The sequence below is a fragment of the Lampris incognitus genome, chromosome 17 (genome assembly GCF_029633865.1).
Source record: "Lampris incognitus isolate fLamInc1 chromosome 17, fLamInc1.hap2, whole genome shotgun sequence".
NCBI lineage: Eukaryota > Metazoa > Chordata > Actinopteri > Lampriformes > Lampridae > Lampris > Lampris incognitus.
In genome coordinates, this window is record NC_079227.1 from 5042074 (window position 1) to 5062576 (window position 20503).

Below are 20503 nucleotides of genomic sequence, written 5' to 3' on the forward strand. Positions count from 1 at the left end.
AAATAAATGGATGCAATTCTGTGGTTCGACCCCACGGTGCAGCAGGCGCTGATCGACTGCAGTCTGTTCTCGCTTCACCAGCGGCGTCCTGGGAGAGCGAGTCAGAAGGGTGGTGGGGGAGGCTCCGCCAGTCAGAAATACATGAAGTCCATGTAATGTATTAACATCACCTTATGATTTGTAAAAGAATTGTGGGTAACCTGCAATTTGGAACTGTTAGGTTTGAGAACAACAAACCATCCATTATCCAAAGCACTTATCCTGCTCTCAGGGTCACGGGGATGCTGGAGCCTATCCCAGCAGTCATTGGGCGGCAGGCGGGGAGACACCCTGGACAGGCCGCCAGACCATCACAGGGCCCACACACACACATTCTCACCTAGGGACAATTTAGTATGGCCGACTCACCTGACCGGCGGCACGGTGGCGCAGTGGTTAGCACGGTCGCCTCACAGCAAGAAGGTTCTGGGTTCGAGCCCCGGGGTCGTCCAACCTTGGCAGTCGTCCTGGATCGTCCTGTGTGGGTTTCCTCCCACAGTCCAGGTCAGGTGACTCGGCCGTACTAAATTGTCCCTAGGTATGAAAGTTTGTGTGTGTGTGTGTGTGTGTGTTGGCCCTGTCTGATGGCCTGGCGGCCTGTCCAGGGTGTCTCCCCGCCTGCCACCCAGTGACTGCTGGGATAGGCTCCAGCATCCCCGTGACCCTGAGAGCAGGATAAGCGGTTTGGATAATGGATGGATGATTCACCTGACCTACAGGTCTTTGGACTGTGGGAGGAAACCGGGGCCCTCGGAGGAAACCCCCACAGACACGGGGAGAACATGCAAACTCCACACAGAGGACGACCCCCAAGGTTGGACTACCCCGGGGCTCGAACCCAGGACCTTCTTGCTGTGAGGCGATCGCACTAACCACTGTGCCACAGAGCAACCAACTGTCACAACCCAAATGGGTTGTGACAGTGACAACCCAAAAATTCAACTGTGGTCATTAATCCACTGATGTGCACTTTGACTTTCATTGGTTTGCATAAACGTGTGATGGGTGCCGACATTCCCCCAATTCATCAGGATGCGTCCCCCTTCCAGCTTCTGAGTGTTTCTAAAGAAGGTCAAAGAGCACCACATTTCAGCCAGACAGTAAAGGACTACGTAGCCTCATGCATCCCCACAGGACTGCCAACGCAAGCAGCAAGTTCGTATTTCACAGGCTGAAAGAAAACATTTCAAATGCTGAGAAACAAACCCAATTTAACCTGTTGTGGTTGTAAATAATGACGTACAAGTCAATGGTATGAAATGAAACCAAGATAAACAGCAGAGGATGTCGCCATCTAGTGGCCACGAACACAAACAACATACCTCAAGATACCCCGACACATAGATAGGACTTCACCTAAGAGTAAGTATAGTTTAGGGAAAGAAAAAAAAGACAACTTCAAAAGACAAAGTGCTGTACAGTAAATCTGCAGCCATCCTATAAAGTGATTCAAAGTACTGTAGTATTTGGACTTAGATAATATTAAGGTCTGACATGACATGGCAGGTGGGACCCATTAGGGGTAAGTTTAAAGGTACAATCCATGGTAAATGAACACCTACACCGTGTCACAGTTAAGCCAGACGCCATGCTCCCTTTAACTCGGACACCCCAACTGTGTAGGTCTCACGTTGAGGTCGTATGTGCGTTTACTTATTAAACTAACACGAACCAAGTAAAACGAGTCACCGAGAGGCCATCCATCCATTATCCGAACTGCTTATCCTGCCCTCAGGGTCGCAGCACACACACACACACACACACACATATTCACACCTAGGGACAATTTAGTACGGCCGAGTCACCTGACCCACATGTGTGTGGGTTTCCTCCGGGGGCTCCGGTTTCCCCCCACAGTCCAAAGACATGTAGGTCAGTTGAATCGGCCGTACCACATGGTTCCTCGGTGTGTGTGTGTGTGTGTGTGTGTGTGTGGGCCCTGTGTGTGTGGGCCCTGTGTGGTGGCCTGGCGGCCTGTCCAGGGTGTCGCCCTGCCTGCTGCCCAATGCCTGCTGGGACAGGCTCCAGCATCCCCGCGGCCCTGAGAGCAGGACGAGCGGTTCGGAGGATGGATGGAACCTTTATCGCAACTGATTTTGGTTTTACAGGGACTGAAACTTTACCAAATATCTTGCGGCAGGTTTTGGGGGAGGGTCGATGGAAGAGCTGGAAAACAGCCCGACATTAAACATTAACGTGGTCATGCACACAGACACCTACAGACGGACATGCAGAAAGAGACAGGAAGACAAATTCCCTCACACGCACACACACACACACACACACACACACGCGCGGACACACAAATCATCTGCAGGGGTCACGCACAGCAGGACAGACCCGGTGCACCTGTCTTCCTGCACGCTTCGTCCGATGATAATTGTTCCCTTGTCGTGATTGTACGTCGGTTTTCTACCCTAAGAAAAAGCTGCCGGTGTTGTAAATACAGTCACTTCTGAGGTTTACATTCACAAAACCATAGACATGAACAACAGCTGCAGGAGCTCCGATACAGGAGGAGGAGGAGGAGGAGGAGCCAGCGACTGACCACATGTGTAATGACGGTACGATCGTGACGTGGATCACAATCGCGTTGATCATTTCGTCATGGCGACCGACCGCCACAGGATTCTCAATAGTTCACATTTCCTTGTTGTGAGGAGCACATCGACAAACGGCTCCTCCTCTCGTGTAGTGCACAGTTCTGTCGGAGCAGGAGGAGCCAGGGGGAGCCTCCATTTGTGATCTTCGTTCTTAAAGGTCCGTTCGCTGTTCTGTCAGGTTGACTGGCAGGTTGCGATGGGTCAAAGGTAAATCTGATAAAACGTCATCAGACTGGTCAGGAAAACGCCAGAGACCGTGTGGACTGTCTGCTGCAGGAAGAGGACCAGTGTGAACACAAGGCCGAAACCTTTTTCAGCTCAAAAGCATTATGTAAAAAAAACAAAAACCCTTTTCACCCAAAAAACGGATGCTGAGTGAGCTCGCCTGGCCTCAGCGTATAAACAGAATGAAATGTACAGTCCTCCAGACTGCAGACCCGCTCAGTCTCTCTCTTCTGGCATGTCGGGCAGCGTGCCGAAGGATATGAAAACTTCAGGACTCGAGTTTTGCTGTGTTTTCACACCTGCCCGTCAGCAGGTTTGTGTTTCTTACAGTACATCCAGGTCCGCTATCCCACGCGGAGATTAGGCCAGATCACTGACCGGAAGGCATCTTCTCAGGAAAAACAGCCTCCGTTCAAAACGGTTTCCTAAAGGAAGAGCTGGGCTTCATCCGCGGCGCGGAAACGTCGTTGAGAATGGCACAGAATCGCTTCAGTAAACCAGTGTTCAGAACCAGGTATGGCACAGCACGTTTCAAGCTTTCAAATTGGTCCAGACGCTGAAACACTGCCGAGAATTTCAAGGTGCACGCTGGTTACCATGGTAACAGGTTCAGTTCGGTCCAGCTCAGCCAAAATGTGCTGCTGTGTGGGACCAGCGTGTGAATCCCAGTCTAACCTCCACTATAACAGTCAGTATGTTTAGAATGTGTGGTTTATATACTATTTATGTACACAGTCGATGCCACCAGTATTCATTTGGCTCTGTCTCCCGATCACTTAGAAATCACCGTACAAGTCTGCACTTTGTTTGAAATCCCTTTATCGCAAACACACGACCTCCATCACGGTGGTGATGACGTCCAGCGGTCCTCCGGCCGCACTAAAAGCTTTCTCTCAACTAAAGCTGTGCAAATCCTCGCTTGTAGGTCAGTTTGATGCAGTGCCTGTACTGCTGTATTGTGAAAAGATAACACATGGCGGAGATGTTCTGTGAAGAGTGACATGGCACTGGGGAGAGGAAGAATGAGAGATGGATATTACGCAGGACTCAAGCCCCATCCCTGGTGCTGGAGACCTCAAACTCTTCTTTCTCAAACGGCAAAGAAAAATCCTCTTTTTCTTATCTCGCCAAACTTTACATATCACCCGGTCCGCCACTCGGCTTCCTCCGGAAACCTCCCTCTCATTAGTTTCCTCTCCTACTCTGTTCATCCTGCTGCAGTTTATTAGCCTTTCCTCCACCCTTTCTTTCACCTTCCGATGATTACTCTGTACATCCACCTTGCATTTCATCTGCTTGCCGTCCAACTCTCAGTCCCAGTGATGCAGCTGCAGGTCATGTGCATCCAGGAGGTCCGAGGGGATTCCCAGTGGTGTGAGCCCTGCACCTGGGCCCGGAGGCATGGTTAGGTCCAGCCACTCCATGTTGTCCAGGGCTGGGTCAGACAGGCCCATGTTAAGCGAGGAGGGGGGAGAGGAGGAGTCGCAGAAGGACAGCTCTGACGTGTCCATGGGAGAGTAGGGCTGCTGGTCCATCAGCTGGGCTTGCAGCTCCTCCATCAGGCCCAGGGTACGGGGATCCGACACTGGGGACGTTCCTCCCAGGGTCCCTTCCAGGAAGGCCTCCAGCTGATTGTCCGTGGCCAGGGAGGACAGGCTGAGCAGGCTGGGGTCAGCCACTGGGCTCAGGGTGGGTGGGGGGGCAAGCTGGACCCTTGGTGGGGGTCTGGAGAGGACTGTGCTGACTGGTAGAGTGGTGACGTTGGCCATCACTGGGACCGTTTTGGGGAGTGAGGCCAGTGGGTCCTGCTGGATGAACGGGGTGATCTCTGGAGAGGAAACAGGACATGTGGTGTGACAGGGTGGGTTACTGTCAAGTTTACAGGACTGCATGCAAAACACCGTTCTGAACATCTATGAAGAAAAGTTCAAAATTACTCTCAACATTTCTACTTCCTCTCTCATGTACTCAGCCATCCATCCATTATCCAAACCGCTTATCCTTACTCAGGGTCGCGGGGATGCTGGAGCCTATCCCAGCAATCATTGGGTGGGCGACTGTGCTAACCACTGCACCACCGTGCTGCCCCTCATGTATTTATATCTCTCATGTATTTATACCTTAAACATTAACAGTCATTACTAAAGTTTATCAAACATTCTTCATAATTTGATTGACTATTCTCTGATATAGGGCCCTGTGATGGCCTGGCGGCTTGTCCAGGGTGTCTCCCCACCTGCTGCTCAATGACTGCTGGGATAGGCTCCAGCATCCCCGTGACTATGAGAGCAGGATAAGCGGTTTGGATAATGGATGGATGGATGAATTCTCTGATATTTATCTGTGGCCTGTTATCTTTTTCTCCAGCTTTACCTCATCTTTTGCTTTTGTCAAAATGTAACTTACTCTTCTGTAAAATATTTTAACTTACTCTTCAGTAAAATATTTTAACTTACTCTTCTGTAAAATAGTTTCACTTACTCTTCTGTAAAATATTTTAACTTACTCTTATGTAAAATAGTTTAACTTACTCTTCTGTAAAATAGTTTCACTTACTCTTCTGTAAAATATTTTCACTTACTCTTCTGTAAAATATTTTAACTTACTCTTCAGTAAAATATTTTAACTTACTCTTCAGTAAAATATTTTAACTTACTCTTATGTAAAATATTTTAACTTACTCTTCTGTAAAATATTTTAATTTACTCTTCTGTAAAATAGTTTAACTTACTCTTGTGTAAAATATTTTAACTTACTCTTGTGTAAAATATTTTAACTTACTCTTTTGTAAAATATTTTAACTTACTCTTATGTAAAATATTTTAACTTACTCTTCTGTAAAATAGTTTAACTTACTCTTATGTAAAATACCTTTTGTTTAGTGTACAAACTATACCACATAACTAAGTTGGACTCCAACATAGAAATCAACAGCCCAGTCTTCTGATTGTGTGTGTGCATGTTAGCCAGTATCTACTGTCTTACCCCCGCTCTCGATCAGGATGTCGAACAAGTCATCCATCTGCTGGCTGGTTGCTGTGGAAACCTGAGAACAGCCAATAAGATAAGACAAGTGGGTTGTTGTGACCAATAGCAGAGCAAGATGATGTCTGAAGGGCATCAGCTGAGAACAGCCTCAGGCTTTTATTGACATCACACTTTTCTGAAAGATCTGCCAGTTTAGAAAAAAAAAACCACACCAGATTTTGAACCTTGTGTGTGTTTGTGTGTTTGTGTGTGTGAGACCTGTGACATGTTGTTGATATGCAGGTTGCGTTTCTGTTTGACGGCCTCCTCATAGCGCGGGGGCTCTTTGGTCTTGGGGGGCTGCGGGACCAGGGGGGAGGGCTGGAGGATGAAGGCAGGATGGGACGGGGAGGGTGACTAGAAGGAGAACAGACAGACAGAGAGAAAGCCCGAGAGAATGGCAGGCAGACAGGGGGCGACAGAGCACAAAAAGAGCCATGAGAACCAAACCTGTTGCAAGAACTTCAACACAAGTCAGACCTCTTCCAAATAACCAAGATCTTCTAAATTTCATCAAGTTAAATTCACAACCATTTCAAGCCCTTCTATCAAAGAATGATGTATGGGGCGTCTGGGTGGCGTAGCGGTCTATTCTGTTGCCTACCAACACGGGGCTCGCCGGTTCGAATCCCCGTGTTACCTCCGGCTTGGTCGGGCGTCCCTACAGACACAATTGGCCATGTGTGAGGGTGAGAAGCCAGATGTGGGTATGTGTCCTGGTTGCTGCACTAGCGCCTCCTCTGGTTGGTTGGGGTACCTGTTCGGGAGGGAAGGGGGAACTGGGGGGAATAGTGTGATCCTCCCATGCGCTACATCCCCTTGGTGGACAGTGAAAAGAAGCGGCTGGTGACTCCACATGTATTGGGAGGAGGCATGTGGTAGTCTGCAGCCCTCCCCGGATCGGCAGAGGGGTGGAGCAGAGACTGGGATGGCTCGGAAGAATGGGGGGGGGGGGGGGGGGGGGGGTTAAAAAAAAGAATGACGTATGATGCTAAAAGAGGCCGTCTCTTGCTTTCGTTGTCACTTAGTTTCACCCTACTGATGACCCCCCCTCCTTTTCTCCCCAATTGTATTCGGCCAATTACCCCTCTCTCCTGAGCTGTCCCAGTCTCTGCTCCACCCCCCTCTGCTGATCCAGGGAGGGCTGCAGACTACCACATGCCTCCTCCAATACATGTGGAGTCACCAGCCGCTTCTTTTCACCTGACAGTGAGTTTCACCAGGGGGACGTAGTGTGTGTGAGGATCACGCTAATCCCCCCAGTTCCCCCTCTCCCACCCCCGAATAGGCACCTCGACTGACCAGAGGAGGCGCTAGTGCAGCGACCAGGACACATACCCACATCTGGCTTCCCACTCGCAGATACGGCCAATGGTGTCTGTAGGGACGCCCGACCAAGCCGGAGGTAACACGGGGATTTGAACCTATGATCTCTGTGTTGGTAGGCAACGGAATAGACCGCTACGATACCCGGACACCCCCCCTACTGATGATTTGTTGAAATGGTAATGCTCAAAATCTGAATGTACTGTAGGTTTGAGTGAGCTGCCAGATTTCTGTTGAGATAAAGAACGCTCTAAAATACCACAGTCTCCCCAAGACCTGTAGAGCTGCATGTACCACTGCATGTAGTTACATGTAGCTCCACATGTAACACTGCATGTACCACTGCATGTAATGCTGCATGTAATGGTACATGCAACGCTGCATGTAGAGTTACATGTAGCTCCACGTGTAGAGCTATATGTAACACTGCACATGTAGAGTTACACTACATGTAGAGCTACACTACATGTAGAGCTACATGTAACGCTACATGCAGGGCTACATGTAGAGTCACACTACATGCAGAGCTACATGTAGCGCTACATGCAGAATTACACTATATGCAGAGCTACATGTAGTCACACTACATGCAGAGCTACATGTAGAGTCACACTACATGCAGAGCTACATGTAGTCACACTACATGCAGAGCTACATGTAGAGTCACAATACATGCAGAGCTACATGTGGAGTCACACTACATGCAGAGCTACATGTAGAGTCACACTACATGCAGAGCTACATGTAGCGCTACATGCAGAATTACACTATATGCAGAGCTACATGTAGTCACACTACATGCAGAGCTACATGTAGTCACACTACATGCAGAGCTACATGTAGAGTCACAATACATGCAGAGCTACATGTAGAGTCACACTACATGCAGGGCTACATGTAGAGTCACACTACATGCAGAGCTACATGTAGCGCTACATGCAGAATTACACTATATGCAGAGCTACATGTAGTCACACTACATGCAGAGCTACATGTAGTCACACTACATGCAGAGCTACATGTAGAGTCACAATACATGCAGAGCTACATGTGGAGTCACACTACATGCAGAGCTACATGTAGAGTCACACTACATGCAGAGCTACATGTAGTCACACTACATGCAGAGCTACATGTAGAGTCACACTACATGCAGAGCTACATGTAGAGTCACACTACATGCAGAGCTACATGTAGTCACACTACATGCAGAGCTACATGTAGAGTCACAATACATGCAGAGCTACATGTAGAGTCACACTACATGCAGAGCTACATGTAGAGTCACACTACATGCAGAGCTACATGTAGAGTTACACTACATACAGAGCTACATGTAGAGTTACACTACATACAGAGCTACATGTAGAGTTACACTATATGCAGAGCTACATGTAGAGTCACACTACATGCAGAGCTACATGTAGAGCTACATGTAGAGTTACACTACATACAGAGCTACATGTAGAGTTACACTACATACAGAGCTACATGTAGAGTTACACTACATACAGAGCTACATGTAGAGTTACACTATATGCAGAGCTACATGTAGAGTCACACTACATGTAGAGTTACACTATATGCAGAGCTACATGTAGAGTCACACTACATGCAGAGCTACATGTAGAGTCACACTACATGTAGAGTTACACTACATGCAGAGCTACATGTAGAGTTACACTATATGCAGAGCTACATGTAGAGTCACACTACATGCAGAGCTACATGTAGAGTCACACTACATGTAGAGTTACACTACATGCAGAGCTACATGTAGAGTTACACTATATGCAGAGCTACATGTAGAGTCACACTACATACAGAGCTACATGTAGAGTTACACTATATGCAGAGCTACATGTAGAGTCACACTACATACAGAGCTACATGTAGAGTTACACTACATGCAGAGCTACATGTAGAGTTACACTATATGCAGAGCTACATGTAGAGTCACACTACATACAGAGCTACATGTAGAGTTACACTATATGCAGAGCTACATGTAGAGTCACACTACATACAGAGCTACATGTAGAGTTACACTATATGCAGAGCAACATGTAGAGTCACACTACATGCAGAGCTACATGTAGAGTCACACTACATGTAGAGTTACACTACATGCAGAGCTACATGTAGAGTCACACTACATGTAGAGTCACACTACATGTAGAGTTACACTATATGTAGAGCGACATGTAGAGTCACACTACATGTAGAGTCACACTACATGCAGAGCGACATGTAGAGTCACACTACATGTAGAGTCACACTACATGCAGAGCGACATGTAGAGTTACACTACATGCAGAGCAACATGTAGAGCGACATGTAGAGTTACACTACATGCAGAGCGACATGTAGAGTTACACTACATGCAGAGCTACATGTAGAGCAACATGTAGAGTTACACTACATGCAGAGCAACATGTAGAGTTACACTACATGCAGAGCTACATGTAGAGTTACACTACATGCAGAGCGACTAAAGAGCTACATGCAGAGCTACATGTAGAGTTACAGTACATGCAGAGCTACACTGCTGAGTCATCTCCAGTCAAAACCTTTCATGGAATTTATATGTAATGCTTGGAGGCATTTTAAGACTTTTCAAACTGGCAGACATGCTGGACTCAGACATGCTGGACTCAGGAGACAGGTGATCAACACAATTATTATCATGCGTGAGTACGACACCATATCTTTCTACCTTACTGACGGGCCCGTTGGAGACAGCATTGTTGGGCGAAGCCCGCGGAGAGACCCTGTTCTCTGGGGATCTGCTAAGGAAGTACTGAGGATTCAGTTCAGGCCGACTCTGGTTCTCCAAGTTGGTAGGAGGATTACTACACACCGCCAGAGTCTGTCAGGACACACACACACAGCAGGATTTAAACCTCCGCATAAAACGCAGCCCGAGAATTGTTCCGACAATACAACAGACAACGTGAAAAAGGAACAAAACGCCTTTCCAGGTTTTTCAAAATGCAGAAATACACAGTATTTATTCCAAATGACATGAGTATATGGTGGCACGGTAGTATTTATTCCAGATGATGTGAGTATATGGTGGCATGGTAGTATTTATTCCAGATGATGTGAGTATATGGGGGCATGGTAGTGTTTATTCCAGATGACGTGAGTATATGTTGGCATGGTAGTATTTATTCCAGATGATGTGAGTATATCGTGGCATGGTAGTATTTATTCCAGATGATGTGAGTATATGGTGGCATGGTAGTATTTATTCCAGATGATGTGAGTATATGGTGGCATGGTAGTATTTATTCCAGATGATGTGAGTATATGTTGGCATGGTAGTATTTATTCCAGATGATGTGAGTATATGGTGGCATGGTAGTATTTATTCCAGATGATGTGAGTATATGGTGGCATGGTAGTATTTATTCCAGATGATGTGAGTATATGTTGGCATGTAGCATCCCATGAATGCAGTCATACCAACGTGATCATTTTAAAAAGTCTGGTTCATCATGTGAAGGTTAAATGTCCACGTAACTTGTGTGAGTGAACAAGCTGTCAGTGGAGTTTATATTCCTTAAATAGACAGTAAACATGGCTTAAAATGTTACACAATTGAGTACCACTTGTGTAAAAAAAGTGTACCCTTGCTGAAATCTGTTAACATGGTAAACATACTGTCATCAGCGCCTCCGGGATTTCGCAATGTCGCGATCTCAACAATTAACGCAAACTCAGCCAATCCCTGTGAATTCTGCACGACCTTGCAATTTTGCCCAATCACCGCAACTTTCCTGCAAATTTAACCAATCATCGTAGTTTCCCGTGAGTTTCACCAATCACAGCAGTCCCCCGTGCAAACCACTGCACTCAGCCATACTCGCCAAACTCACTTCCTTGTTTCTGGTTGTGAAGATGCAGACATGTGAACGTCTCACATTAACCAACTGAAATTACTGCCAAAGATGGTGCAAGGCCAGTCCCTGATGTTCCCCACGAGAACGGGGGTAAACTGTTTCGCACCACGTGCAGCGTTGTGGTGGAACACGAACGAAAATCAACGACTGACAATCACTTTCCTACTGTAAAACACACCTGGAGAATGGCTGAAACACGTGGACGACAGACAAGACAAATCACCACAACGGAGGCTGTCGCATCCAGATCTATTGCAAGCGCGGAAAGAATCAAGGTCAGTTAGATTCAATATGGTGGCACGGTGGCGCAGTGGATAGTGCGGTCGCCTCACAGCAAGAAGGTTCTGGGTTCGAGCCCTGGGGTAGCCCAACCTTGGGGTTCGTCCTCTATGTGGAGTTTGCATGTTCTCCCTGTGTCTGCGTGGGTTTCCTTCCGGTGCTCTGGTTTCCTCCCACAGTCCAAAGACATGTAGGTCAGGTGAATCCGCTGTACTAAATTGTCTCAGTGTGAATGTGTGTGTGTGTCGGCCCTCTGACGGTCTGGCGGCCTGTCCAGGGTGTCTCCCCGCCTGCCACCCAATGACTGCTGGGATAGGCTCCAGCATCCCTGCGACCCTGAGAGCAGGATAAGCGGTTGGGATAATGGATGGATGGATGGATTCAGTATGCATGGTTAGTGGTGAGGTCCTGTGCATTTTAACTTTTCAGCCTGTTTGCTGCTGTGTGGAATACCCCCTAGGTGCACTTCTTCATTTATGAATAAAGCATATTTTGTTAGAATTTGTGTAACCCTGAGCCTTTTTTGGTAAGGTTACTTTTAACACTCAGAACAGTGCGATTTTACTCTCACAGGAACAATTTGCCTTCGATTTTTAATGAATTTTACCCCCCCCCCCCCAAAAAATCGCAACTACTTTTGCAGTTTTCCCTTGCTCCGGCAACTTCACTGCAAAAAAAAAAAAACAACAGCTAAAAACATTTCAACATGCATTGCAATATTTTAGAAAAGCTGCCGTGACATCAGGCATTTTAGGCCGCAACAATCCCAAAAAAAGAAAAGCCCGCGAAATCCTGGAGGGCCTGAGTAGTGGTGCTTTATGCTACGCCAAGAAAGTCAGGGTTCATCTTTTACCATTACAGACACACACTTCTGACATACACAATGGAGCATTAGACAGCTGCTGAACGACCCCACAGATCACAAGACAAGAAGCCCCCGACCACCATCGTGACAGGTACACAGCCCATGAACACAATACCCCATTCTCAAACCCCACTATGACACCAGTGAATGCTTTAATGTGAACAGGGACAGCCACAAGCCACTATCAACACATGACTGAGTAATGCAACCTTGTGGACAGAAATGGCGAGTTCATAACAGCAACTTCACACACAGGTTCTGGTTTAGGGGCCCCCTGACCCCGTGGGTCCCGTTCAGTAATGCATCCATGCCCAGAGTAGTAACTAGAGATGTGTGTAGCTGACCTGTAGCATGTGGTTGTGGTTGGCTAGCGGCTGGGTGGAGCCCCTTTCCATCTTCGAGGTGTGCAGCTGGGGCATGGCGGCCTGGAGCATGGGCTGGGGTCAGGGGGGGACGAGACATTATTAGGGGACGTCTGTGAGACAACTCTGCATGTACACATTCAGTTCTTTTTCTTTTTCGGATATTCCCCCGTTTTTCTCCCCAGTTATACCCGGCCAATTACTCCACTCTTCCGAGCCGTCCTGGTCGCTGCTCCACCCCCTCTGCCGAGGGGAGGGCTGCAGACTACCACATGCCTCCTCCCATACATGTGGAGTCACCAGCCGCTTCTTTTCACCTGACAGGGAGGACTTTCACCAGGGGGACGTAGTGCGTGGGAGGATCACGCTGTTCCCCTCAGTTCCCCCTCCTCCCCGAACAGGCGCCCCAACTGACCAGAGGAGGCGCTAGTGCAGCGGCCAGGACACATACCCACATTCGGCTCCCCACCTGTAGACACGACCAATTGTGTCTGTAGGGACGCCCGACCAAGCCGGAGGTAACATGGGGATTTGAACCGGAGAGCCCCATGTTGGTAGGCAACGGAATAGACCGCTACGCCACCCGGACACCCCACACATTCAGTTCTATCCCAGTGGTTATGCCCCATATTAATAAAAAGTTCAGTCTGTTAGCACGACCAAAAGCATGACATGGACACTCATGTCCTTTTTTAAACTGACATTCACTTAAATAAATGAAAACATAACTGATGTGACGAAGGTTCGAGGAAAAACATGTAAATACAAATGAGCTTTAACTGCATGAAATCACAGAAGTAAGCGAACCAAATCGTTGAGTCTGTGTTTTCATTAAGAAGTGTCAGGGTTTCTACATGTGCAGGGGGAAGTTTGAATGGGGCTGTTCACTGTGAACCCCGACTCTGAAAGTAACTGTTCCGTTGTTCCACAAGCTTTACTATGTCAGTCACTTACTTTGTGAAGTTTGACGGACATCGGTTACACTACGCCATTCATAGGTCAATTACTACAGAGCACTCCTCACACCAACTCAACAAAAATGTCAGAATTGTGTCACTTTGACAAAATTACAACAGATGTCACATTGCTGTGAGTCTTTTCTCACATTAATTAATTAATTATTTGTTCATTCATACCTGGAGGCTGACAGTTGAGGTGGGCAGCTGGATGGTGGTAGCATTACTGGGCAGTGATACTGGGACGAGGATCTGTGCTCCAGGCTGCCCAGTAGTGGTCAGTAGAGTCTGCGGCTGGCCCAGTACCTGGGACACCCGGCCCTGGTGGCTGATGAAGAACTGCTGCAAGCCAGGGGCTGCCTGCTGAGTCTGGGCCTGGAGTTTGAGAGTCCTCTGGGACTGTGATAGTAGCTGGGTCTGGGGGACTACATGTGGGTTGGAGTTTCCTTGGGACTTGGTCTGAGCCTGGATCTGGGAAAGAATCTGGACCTGACTCTGTGGCTTAGCTGAAGACACTGTCACATCCTCCAGCTTTACCATGGCCGGTAGATGGTTGGTGACAGCCTGAGAGCCGAACACAGAGTTTGGGACAGAAGGGATGGTGGATAAACAGTTTGAGAGGAGCCTGCCCTCCATTTTGACCACATTTGAGTTCATGGCGTTTGAGGCAGAAGTGAGGGTGGAGGACACAGAGGCATGGTCAGTAACGGGCCCTCCTTGGCTTCTCTTCTCCACCTCCAGCTGCATCTTCAGTTCTTCCACCAGCCTCTGCTCCTGCTCCAGCTTCCTCATTAGCTCCACAATCTGCCGCTCCTTCTCATGGAGCCTCCTGTCCTTTTCCTCTGGGACTCGTCCCACACTGATGGGGGAGGACACAGCACCTGCGCGGCCTGGGCTCACCGCCTGTGGGTCGGGGGGAGCCTCAGACATGCCAACATCCTGTTGGTAGATGGAGGACTCTGCGGGCATGGGCGAGACTGGAGGAGTGAAGCTCCTGTTATCTGGGGTCCCCTGCTGGGCAGGTAGGAGTATGGTCGGGGTGTTGTTGGTAGTGGTGGTGACCTCCATGGGGACAGATGCGAGGGATGAAGGTGCAGCGGTGGAGGTGGGAGCTGGGGTGACGGAGGGTTCCTGGAAGGGCTTTAGTCTCTCAATCAGATCGGTTTTTGTTCCTGACACGGGGAGGCCTCGAAGCTTAAGCTCCATCTTTAATTCAGCCACCTTGAAAGACAGAAGTACAGATCAATTCCGTCAATGCTGGATGGTTGGGATGGCTTCAAGGTCAGAACAGCAGACAGTTTATTAAGGACCAACACAGCTATCCACCAATTAATGCTCAGCCCTGTAGTCCCGCCGACACTAACTAACACCTGACTACGGAGAGCAGCTTTAATGCAATGTACTGTGGACAATGCTAGATTATTAAAAAGACGGAGATGAAGAGAAGGACAGTGGTGAAAAGGTGATATGTCAAGTAACTGGAAAGCATATGGATGCGTGTTTAACCTTTTTCCCAAAGCCAAACCTTACCTTCAAAAGAGCCTTTTATGGTATAATTGTTATGGAAAACCAAACTTGTTAAAAAACTCTCAACGGGAACGTGCATCTTTTCAGATCTAAGTTACCCTGAACAGGCGCCCCAACCGACCAGAGGACGCGCTAGTGTAGCGACCAGGACACACCCACATCCGGCTTCCCACCCGCAGACACGGCCAATTGTGTCTGTAGGGACGCCAGACCAAGCTGGAGGTAACACTGGGATTCGAACCGGTGATCCCCGTGTTGGCAGGCAACAGAATAAACTGCTACACTACCCGGACGCTGATCTATTTATATCTTTTAAGTCTGTCAGACATAGCAGCAGCAACTCATTACAATTACATTTAGCAGATGCTTTTATCCAAAGTCACATACAAAACTCAATTCCAATGAAGTTGGGACGTTGTGTAAAACGTGAATAAAAACAGAATACAATGATTTGCAAATCCTTTCCCACCTATATTCAATTGAATACACTACAAAGACAAGATATTTAATGTTCAGACTGATAAACTTTATTCTTTTTTGTAAATATTCACTCATTTTGAATTTGATGTCTGCAACACGTTCCAAAGAAGCTGGGACAGGGGCAACAAAAGACTGGGGAAGTTGAGGAATGCTCAAAAAACACCTGTGTGGAACATTCCACAGGTGAACAGGTTCACTGGGAACAGGGGAGGGTCATGATTGGGTATAAAAGGAGCATCCCTGAAAGGCTCAGTCGTTCACAAGCAAAGGTGGGGCGAGGTTCACCACTTTGTGAACAACTGCGTGAGCAAATAGTCCAGCAGTTTAAGAACAACGTTACTCAACCTACAATTTCAAGGAATTTAGGGATTTCCTCACCTCCAGTCCATAATATCATCACAAGATTCAGAGAATCCAAACAGATCTCTGCATCTAAGCGGCAAGGCCGAAAACCAACATTGAATGCCCGTGACCTCTGACCCCTCAGGCGGCGCGGCATTAAAAACCGACATCATTCTGTAAAGGATATGACCACGTGGGCTCAGGAGCACTTGGGAAAACCATCGTCAGTTAACACAGTTGGTCGCTACATCTACAAGTGCAAGTTAAACTCTACCATGCAAAGCCAAAGCCATATATCAACACCACCCAGAAACACCACCCGCCGGCTTCTCTGGCCCGAGCTCATCTGAGATGGACTGATGCAAAGTGGAGAAGTGTGCTGTGGTCTGACGAGTCCACATTTCACATTGTTTTTGGAAATCATGGACGTCGTGTCCTCCGGGCTAAAGAGGAAAAGGACCATCCAGATTGTTATCAGCCCAGAGTCCAAAAGCCAGCACCTGTGATGGTATGGGGGGGTGTTAGTGCCCATGGCATCATGGGTAACTTGCACATCTGTGAAGGCACCATTAATGCTGAAAGGTACATAAAGGTTTTGGAGCAACATATGCTGCCATCCAAGCGACGTCTTTTTCAGGGACGTCCCTGCTTATGTCAGCAAGACAATGCCAAGCCACATTCTGCACGTGTTACAACAGCGGGGCTTTGTAGTAAAAGAGTGCGGGTACTGGACTGGACTGGCCTGCAGTCCAGACCTGTCTCCCACTAAACATGTGTGGCGCATTATGAAGCGCAAAATACCACAACGGAGACCCCGGACTGTTTAGCAACTGAAGTCGTACATCAGCAAGAATGGGAAAGAATTCCACCTCCAAAGCTTCAACAAGTAGTGTCCTCAGTTCCCAAACGCTTATTGAGTGTTGTTAAAAGGAAAGGTGGTGTAACACAGTGGTGAACATGCCCCCATCCCAGCTTCTTTGGAACGTGTTGCAGACATCAAATTCAAAATGAGTGAATATTTACAACAACAAAAAAACAAAGAAAAAACAATAAAGTTTACCAGTTTGAACATTAAATATCTTGTCTTTGTAGTGTATTCATTGAATATAGGTGGAAAAGGATTTGCAAATCATTATATTCTGTTTTTATTTACGTTTTACACAACGTCCCAACTTCATTGGAATTGGGGTTTGTATATCTGAGAGGTAGTTGGCTTGTATAGCATTAGGAATCTAAGCCACGGACTCTTACTGGAGACTCGTCCCAACCGGGGTTTGAACCCCCGACTGGAGGGGTTCTCTCCCACTTCCAGCAGACTTCCACTCCCAGCAGTGGGAGAAATTTTAGCAAACTTGACAGTTGGGTGTATGTGTTTTGGACTATTCCTTTGTTAGCCTAACAATACTGATACCTTCATCTCCTCCAAGTTGATAGGCAGGACCCCTGGCTTGCGGCTGGACAGGGTGTTGTTGGGTCGAGCTGGAGTTGGAGCTTGTGGGAGGGGGGGAGGAGGAGGCACCGTGGGCAGAGATACCACAATAGAAGTTGGCAGGCTGCTGGCACTACTGCTTTGACCCTCTGCCACGGGTCTGAGAGAGAGAGAGAGAGAGAGAGAGAGAGAGAGAGAGAGAGAGAGAGAGAGAGAGAGAGAGAGAGAGAGAGAGAGAGAGAGAGGGAGAGAGAGAGAGAGAGAGAGAGCGAGAGAGAGGGTAAATGGACTGCAATGGACAGTGCTTTTCTAGCTGTGACAGCGACTCAAAGCGCTTTACAATTAATGAATACTTCACCAACACCCACACACACCCACACTGATGGCGGTGTCAACCATGCAAGGTAGCAACCAGCTCATGGAGCAGTTAGGGGTTAGGCGTCTTGCTCAGGAACATCGACATTTTTGCAAGGAGTAGCCGAGGATCAAACCAGCAAACGACCTGCTCTAATGCCTGAACCATTGCCGCCTTAACCAAAGCAGCAAAGGGGAAAGAGAGAGAGAGAGAATAAGTGGAAGGAATTCCTGCTGCGATCGTGAATGGAACCTTCCATGTGCTCTGTGCCTCACCAACAAAGCCGGTTAACCCAACAGCTGTTCCCCAGCTGCTGAAATCATCAGCTGGGGAACAGCTTCCTGTTGGGTTATGGTATCATTAGATAGAGGGTTGTTAATGGAAACTAGCTAACAGTGCAGAAATAATGTGAATGTAATCATCATGAAGGACGTTAACCCCAGCCTCCCCAGCCTACGCCTCAACTGTTTCAATACTTTCATGTAAGGAAAAATGTAGGATGTAAATTTTTTTTTTTTTGCCATAATGGAAAGTATGACTGATGGTTTTTGAACATACTTCAGCAGTGCAGGTAGTCTAGCAGTTGTAGTTTTAAATGGTGCAGGTAAGATAATGGTAGTTGTAGATTTTTCTTCTTTTTTATGTGGCTTTTTTCCCTCCCTTTTCTCCCCAATTGTACCTGGCCAATTACCCCACTCTTCCGAGCCATCCCGGTTGCTGCTCCACCCCCTCTGCCAATCTGGGGAAGGCTGCAGACTACCACATGCCTCCTCTGATACATGTGGAGTTGCCAGCTGCTTCTTTTCACCTGACAGTGAGGAATTTCGCCAGGGGGACATAGCGCGTGGGGTCCCACAGTTCCCCCTTCCCCCCAAACAGGGGCCCTGACCGACCACAGGAGGTGCTAGTGCAGCGACCAGGACACATACCCACATTCAACTTCCCACCTGCAGACACAGCCAATTGTGTCTGTAGGGACTCCTGATCAAGCCAGAGGTAACACGGGGATTCAAACCGCCGATCCTCATGTCGGTAGGCAACGGAATAGACCGCTACACCACCCGGACGCCCCAGTTGTAGATTTCTTAATATAATTTAAAGGTGCAGATACTATAATCCGGTAGTTTCAGTTTTTTCTTTCTTTTTTTTTAAACATACTTTAGTGGTGCAGGTAGGATAGTCTGGTAGTTGTAGTTTTAAACATACTTTAGTGGTGCAGGTAGGATAGTCTGGTAGTTGTAGTTTTAAACATACTTTAGTGGTGCAGGTAGGATAGTCTGGTAGTTGTAGTTTTAAACATACTTTAGTGGTGCAGGTAGGATAGTCTGGTAGTTGTAGTTTTAAACATACTTTAGTGGTGCAGGTAGGATAGTCTGGTAGTTGTAGTTTTAAACATACTTTAGTGGTGCAGGTAGGATAGTCTGGTAGTTGTAGTTTTAAACATACTTTAGGGGTGCAGGTAGGATAGTCTGGTAGTTGTAGTTTTTAAACATACTTTAGTGGTGCAGGTAGGATAGTCTGGTAGTTGTAGTGTTGCTGTTGCTGGCTGAGGATCTGCAGCTGCAGAAACAGCTGCTGTTGCTGCAGAAGTCGAGCGTAGGAGGAGTCCATGGGAGCTTCGCTGGCCTCCTGCTTCTGGTCTGGGGGAACGTACTGGTGGTACTTGAGCTTTTTCACCCTGGGCTTGGCCTCCTTGCCCTTCTTGCTGCGGCTTTTCTCTGACGGCTGCTTTGGCTGGCTTTGCTATGGTGAGAGGAGGAGAACACAGGCAGGATTAGATGATGATCATATTCATGATGATCATGAGGAAGGACATTGTAGAGTTTTGTACAGTTGTCTGTAGAATCAGAATCAGAGTCAGAGTCAAATTTATTGCCAAGTAGTTCAAGAACATACAATCACTTTGTCTTGTTATGTTACTGCAAGAGAGAAAAGTTAAAAGTAAATTGTAAAGATAGAAGTTAAAAGAATAATAAAACATATATACACAAGATGAAATAAAAAGGTGTAATAAGCTGCAATAATGGGGAAACACTGGGAATATAGCAAGTACTCTATCAACAAAATGTTAAATGAGAATATTTTAAATATGAAGTTATTTACAGAATAAGAGTTATTTACAGGGCAGTGTGGGCTTTATGCAAAGTGTCCATGTACAGAGGGCACAGTAGGGCAGATAGATATACTGCACCGTGTTTGTGCATGTGTGTGTATGTGTGCATGTTGTCTTGGTGTGGAGAGAGGGTCAAAGGGGGTGGGGTGGGGGCAGTTGTCTGGGGACTTATTGGAAAGGCCTACTGCTGTAGGGCAGAAGTCGTTTATGTGGTGCAAGGTTCTGGTTTTTATAGACCTTAGCCACTTGCCAGAGGGGAGTGTTTTGAAGAGACCAAGAGCTGATGAGAGGTGCCCAGGAAGGAGGTGATGATGGTGCCCAGGAAGCGGAAGGATTCCACGGTGTCGACTGGGGAGCCACACAGGGTGTAGGCTATAAGGTTGCTGATCAAAGCAGCGAAGCTAATTCCACTGCTGCACCTACCGTAACTTAGTCCAAATGTAAGCAACAGATGTCTGAAGTACAAAAAAAACCTCAAAAACACTCGTTCTTTTTTCCTTACTTTCACCAGTGTAGGGGCGGGTTTTGAGGGAGCCACTGCGGTGATGGGCTGTACAGGGATGGCGGCCAGGCGGCAAGCTGGCTTCTCATTGGTGGAGAGCACTTTCATGAAGTCTGCAGCTGTCTGGGTGACTAGGTGAAGGGGCTAGGGAGGTGTAGCAAACAGAAA

At 47.5% G+C, this 20503-nt stretch overlaps 1 protein-coding gene across 1 annotated transcript in view; it reads right to left on the reverse strand.

Annotated features, from left to right (window-relative positions):
- Nucleotides 1-2323: 2323 nt before the first annotated feature.
- mrtfba (myocardin related transcription factor Ba) overlaps nt 2324-20503 on the reverse strand; it is a 58454-nt gene continuing 40274 nt past the window's right edge. The window contains exons 8-16 of the mRNA XM_056296873.1: nt 20336-20479; nt 19216-19463; nt 17348-17525; nt 13768-14808; nt 12614-12706; nt 9937-10089; nt 6114-6251; nt 5853-5913; nt 2324-4695 (exon numbers count right to left, since the gene is read on the reverse strand). Coding sequence (XP_056152848.1) covers nt 4178-4695; nt 5853-5913; nt 6114-6251; nt 9937-10089; nt 12614-12706; nt 13768-14808; nt 17348-17525; nt 19216-19463; nt 20336-20479 — 2574 coding nt within the window. The 3' untranslated portion in view covers nt 2324-4177. The remainder of the gene's footprint in view (nt 4696-5852; nt 5914-6113; nt 6252-9936; nt 10090-12613; nt 12707-13767; nt 14809-17347; nt 17526-19215; nt 19464-20335; nt 20480-20503) is intronic.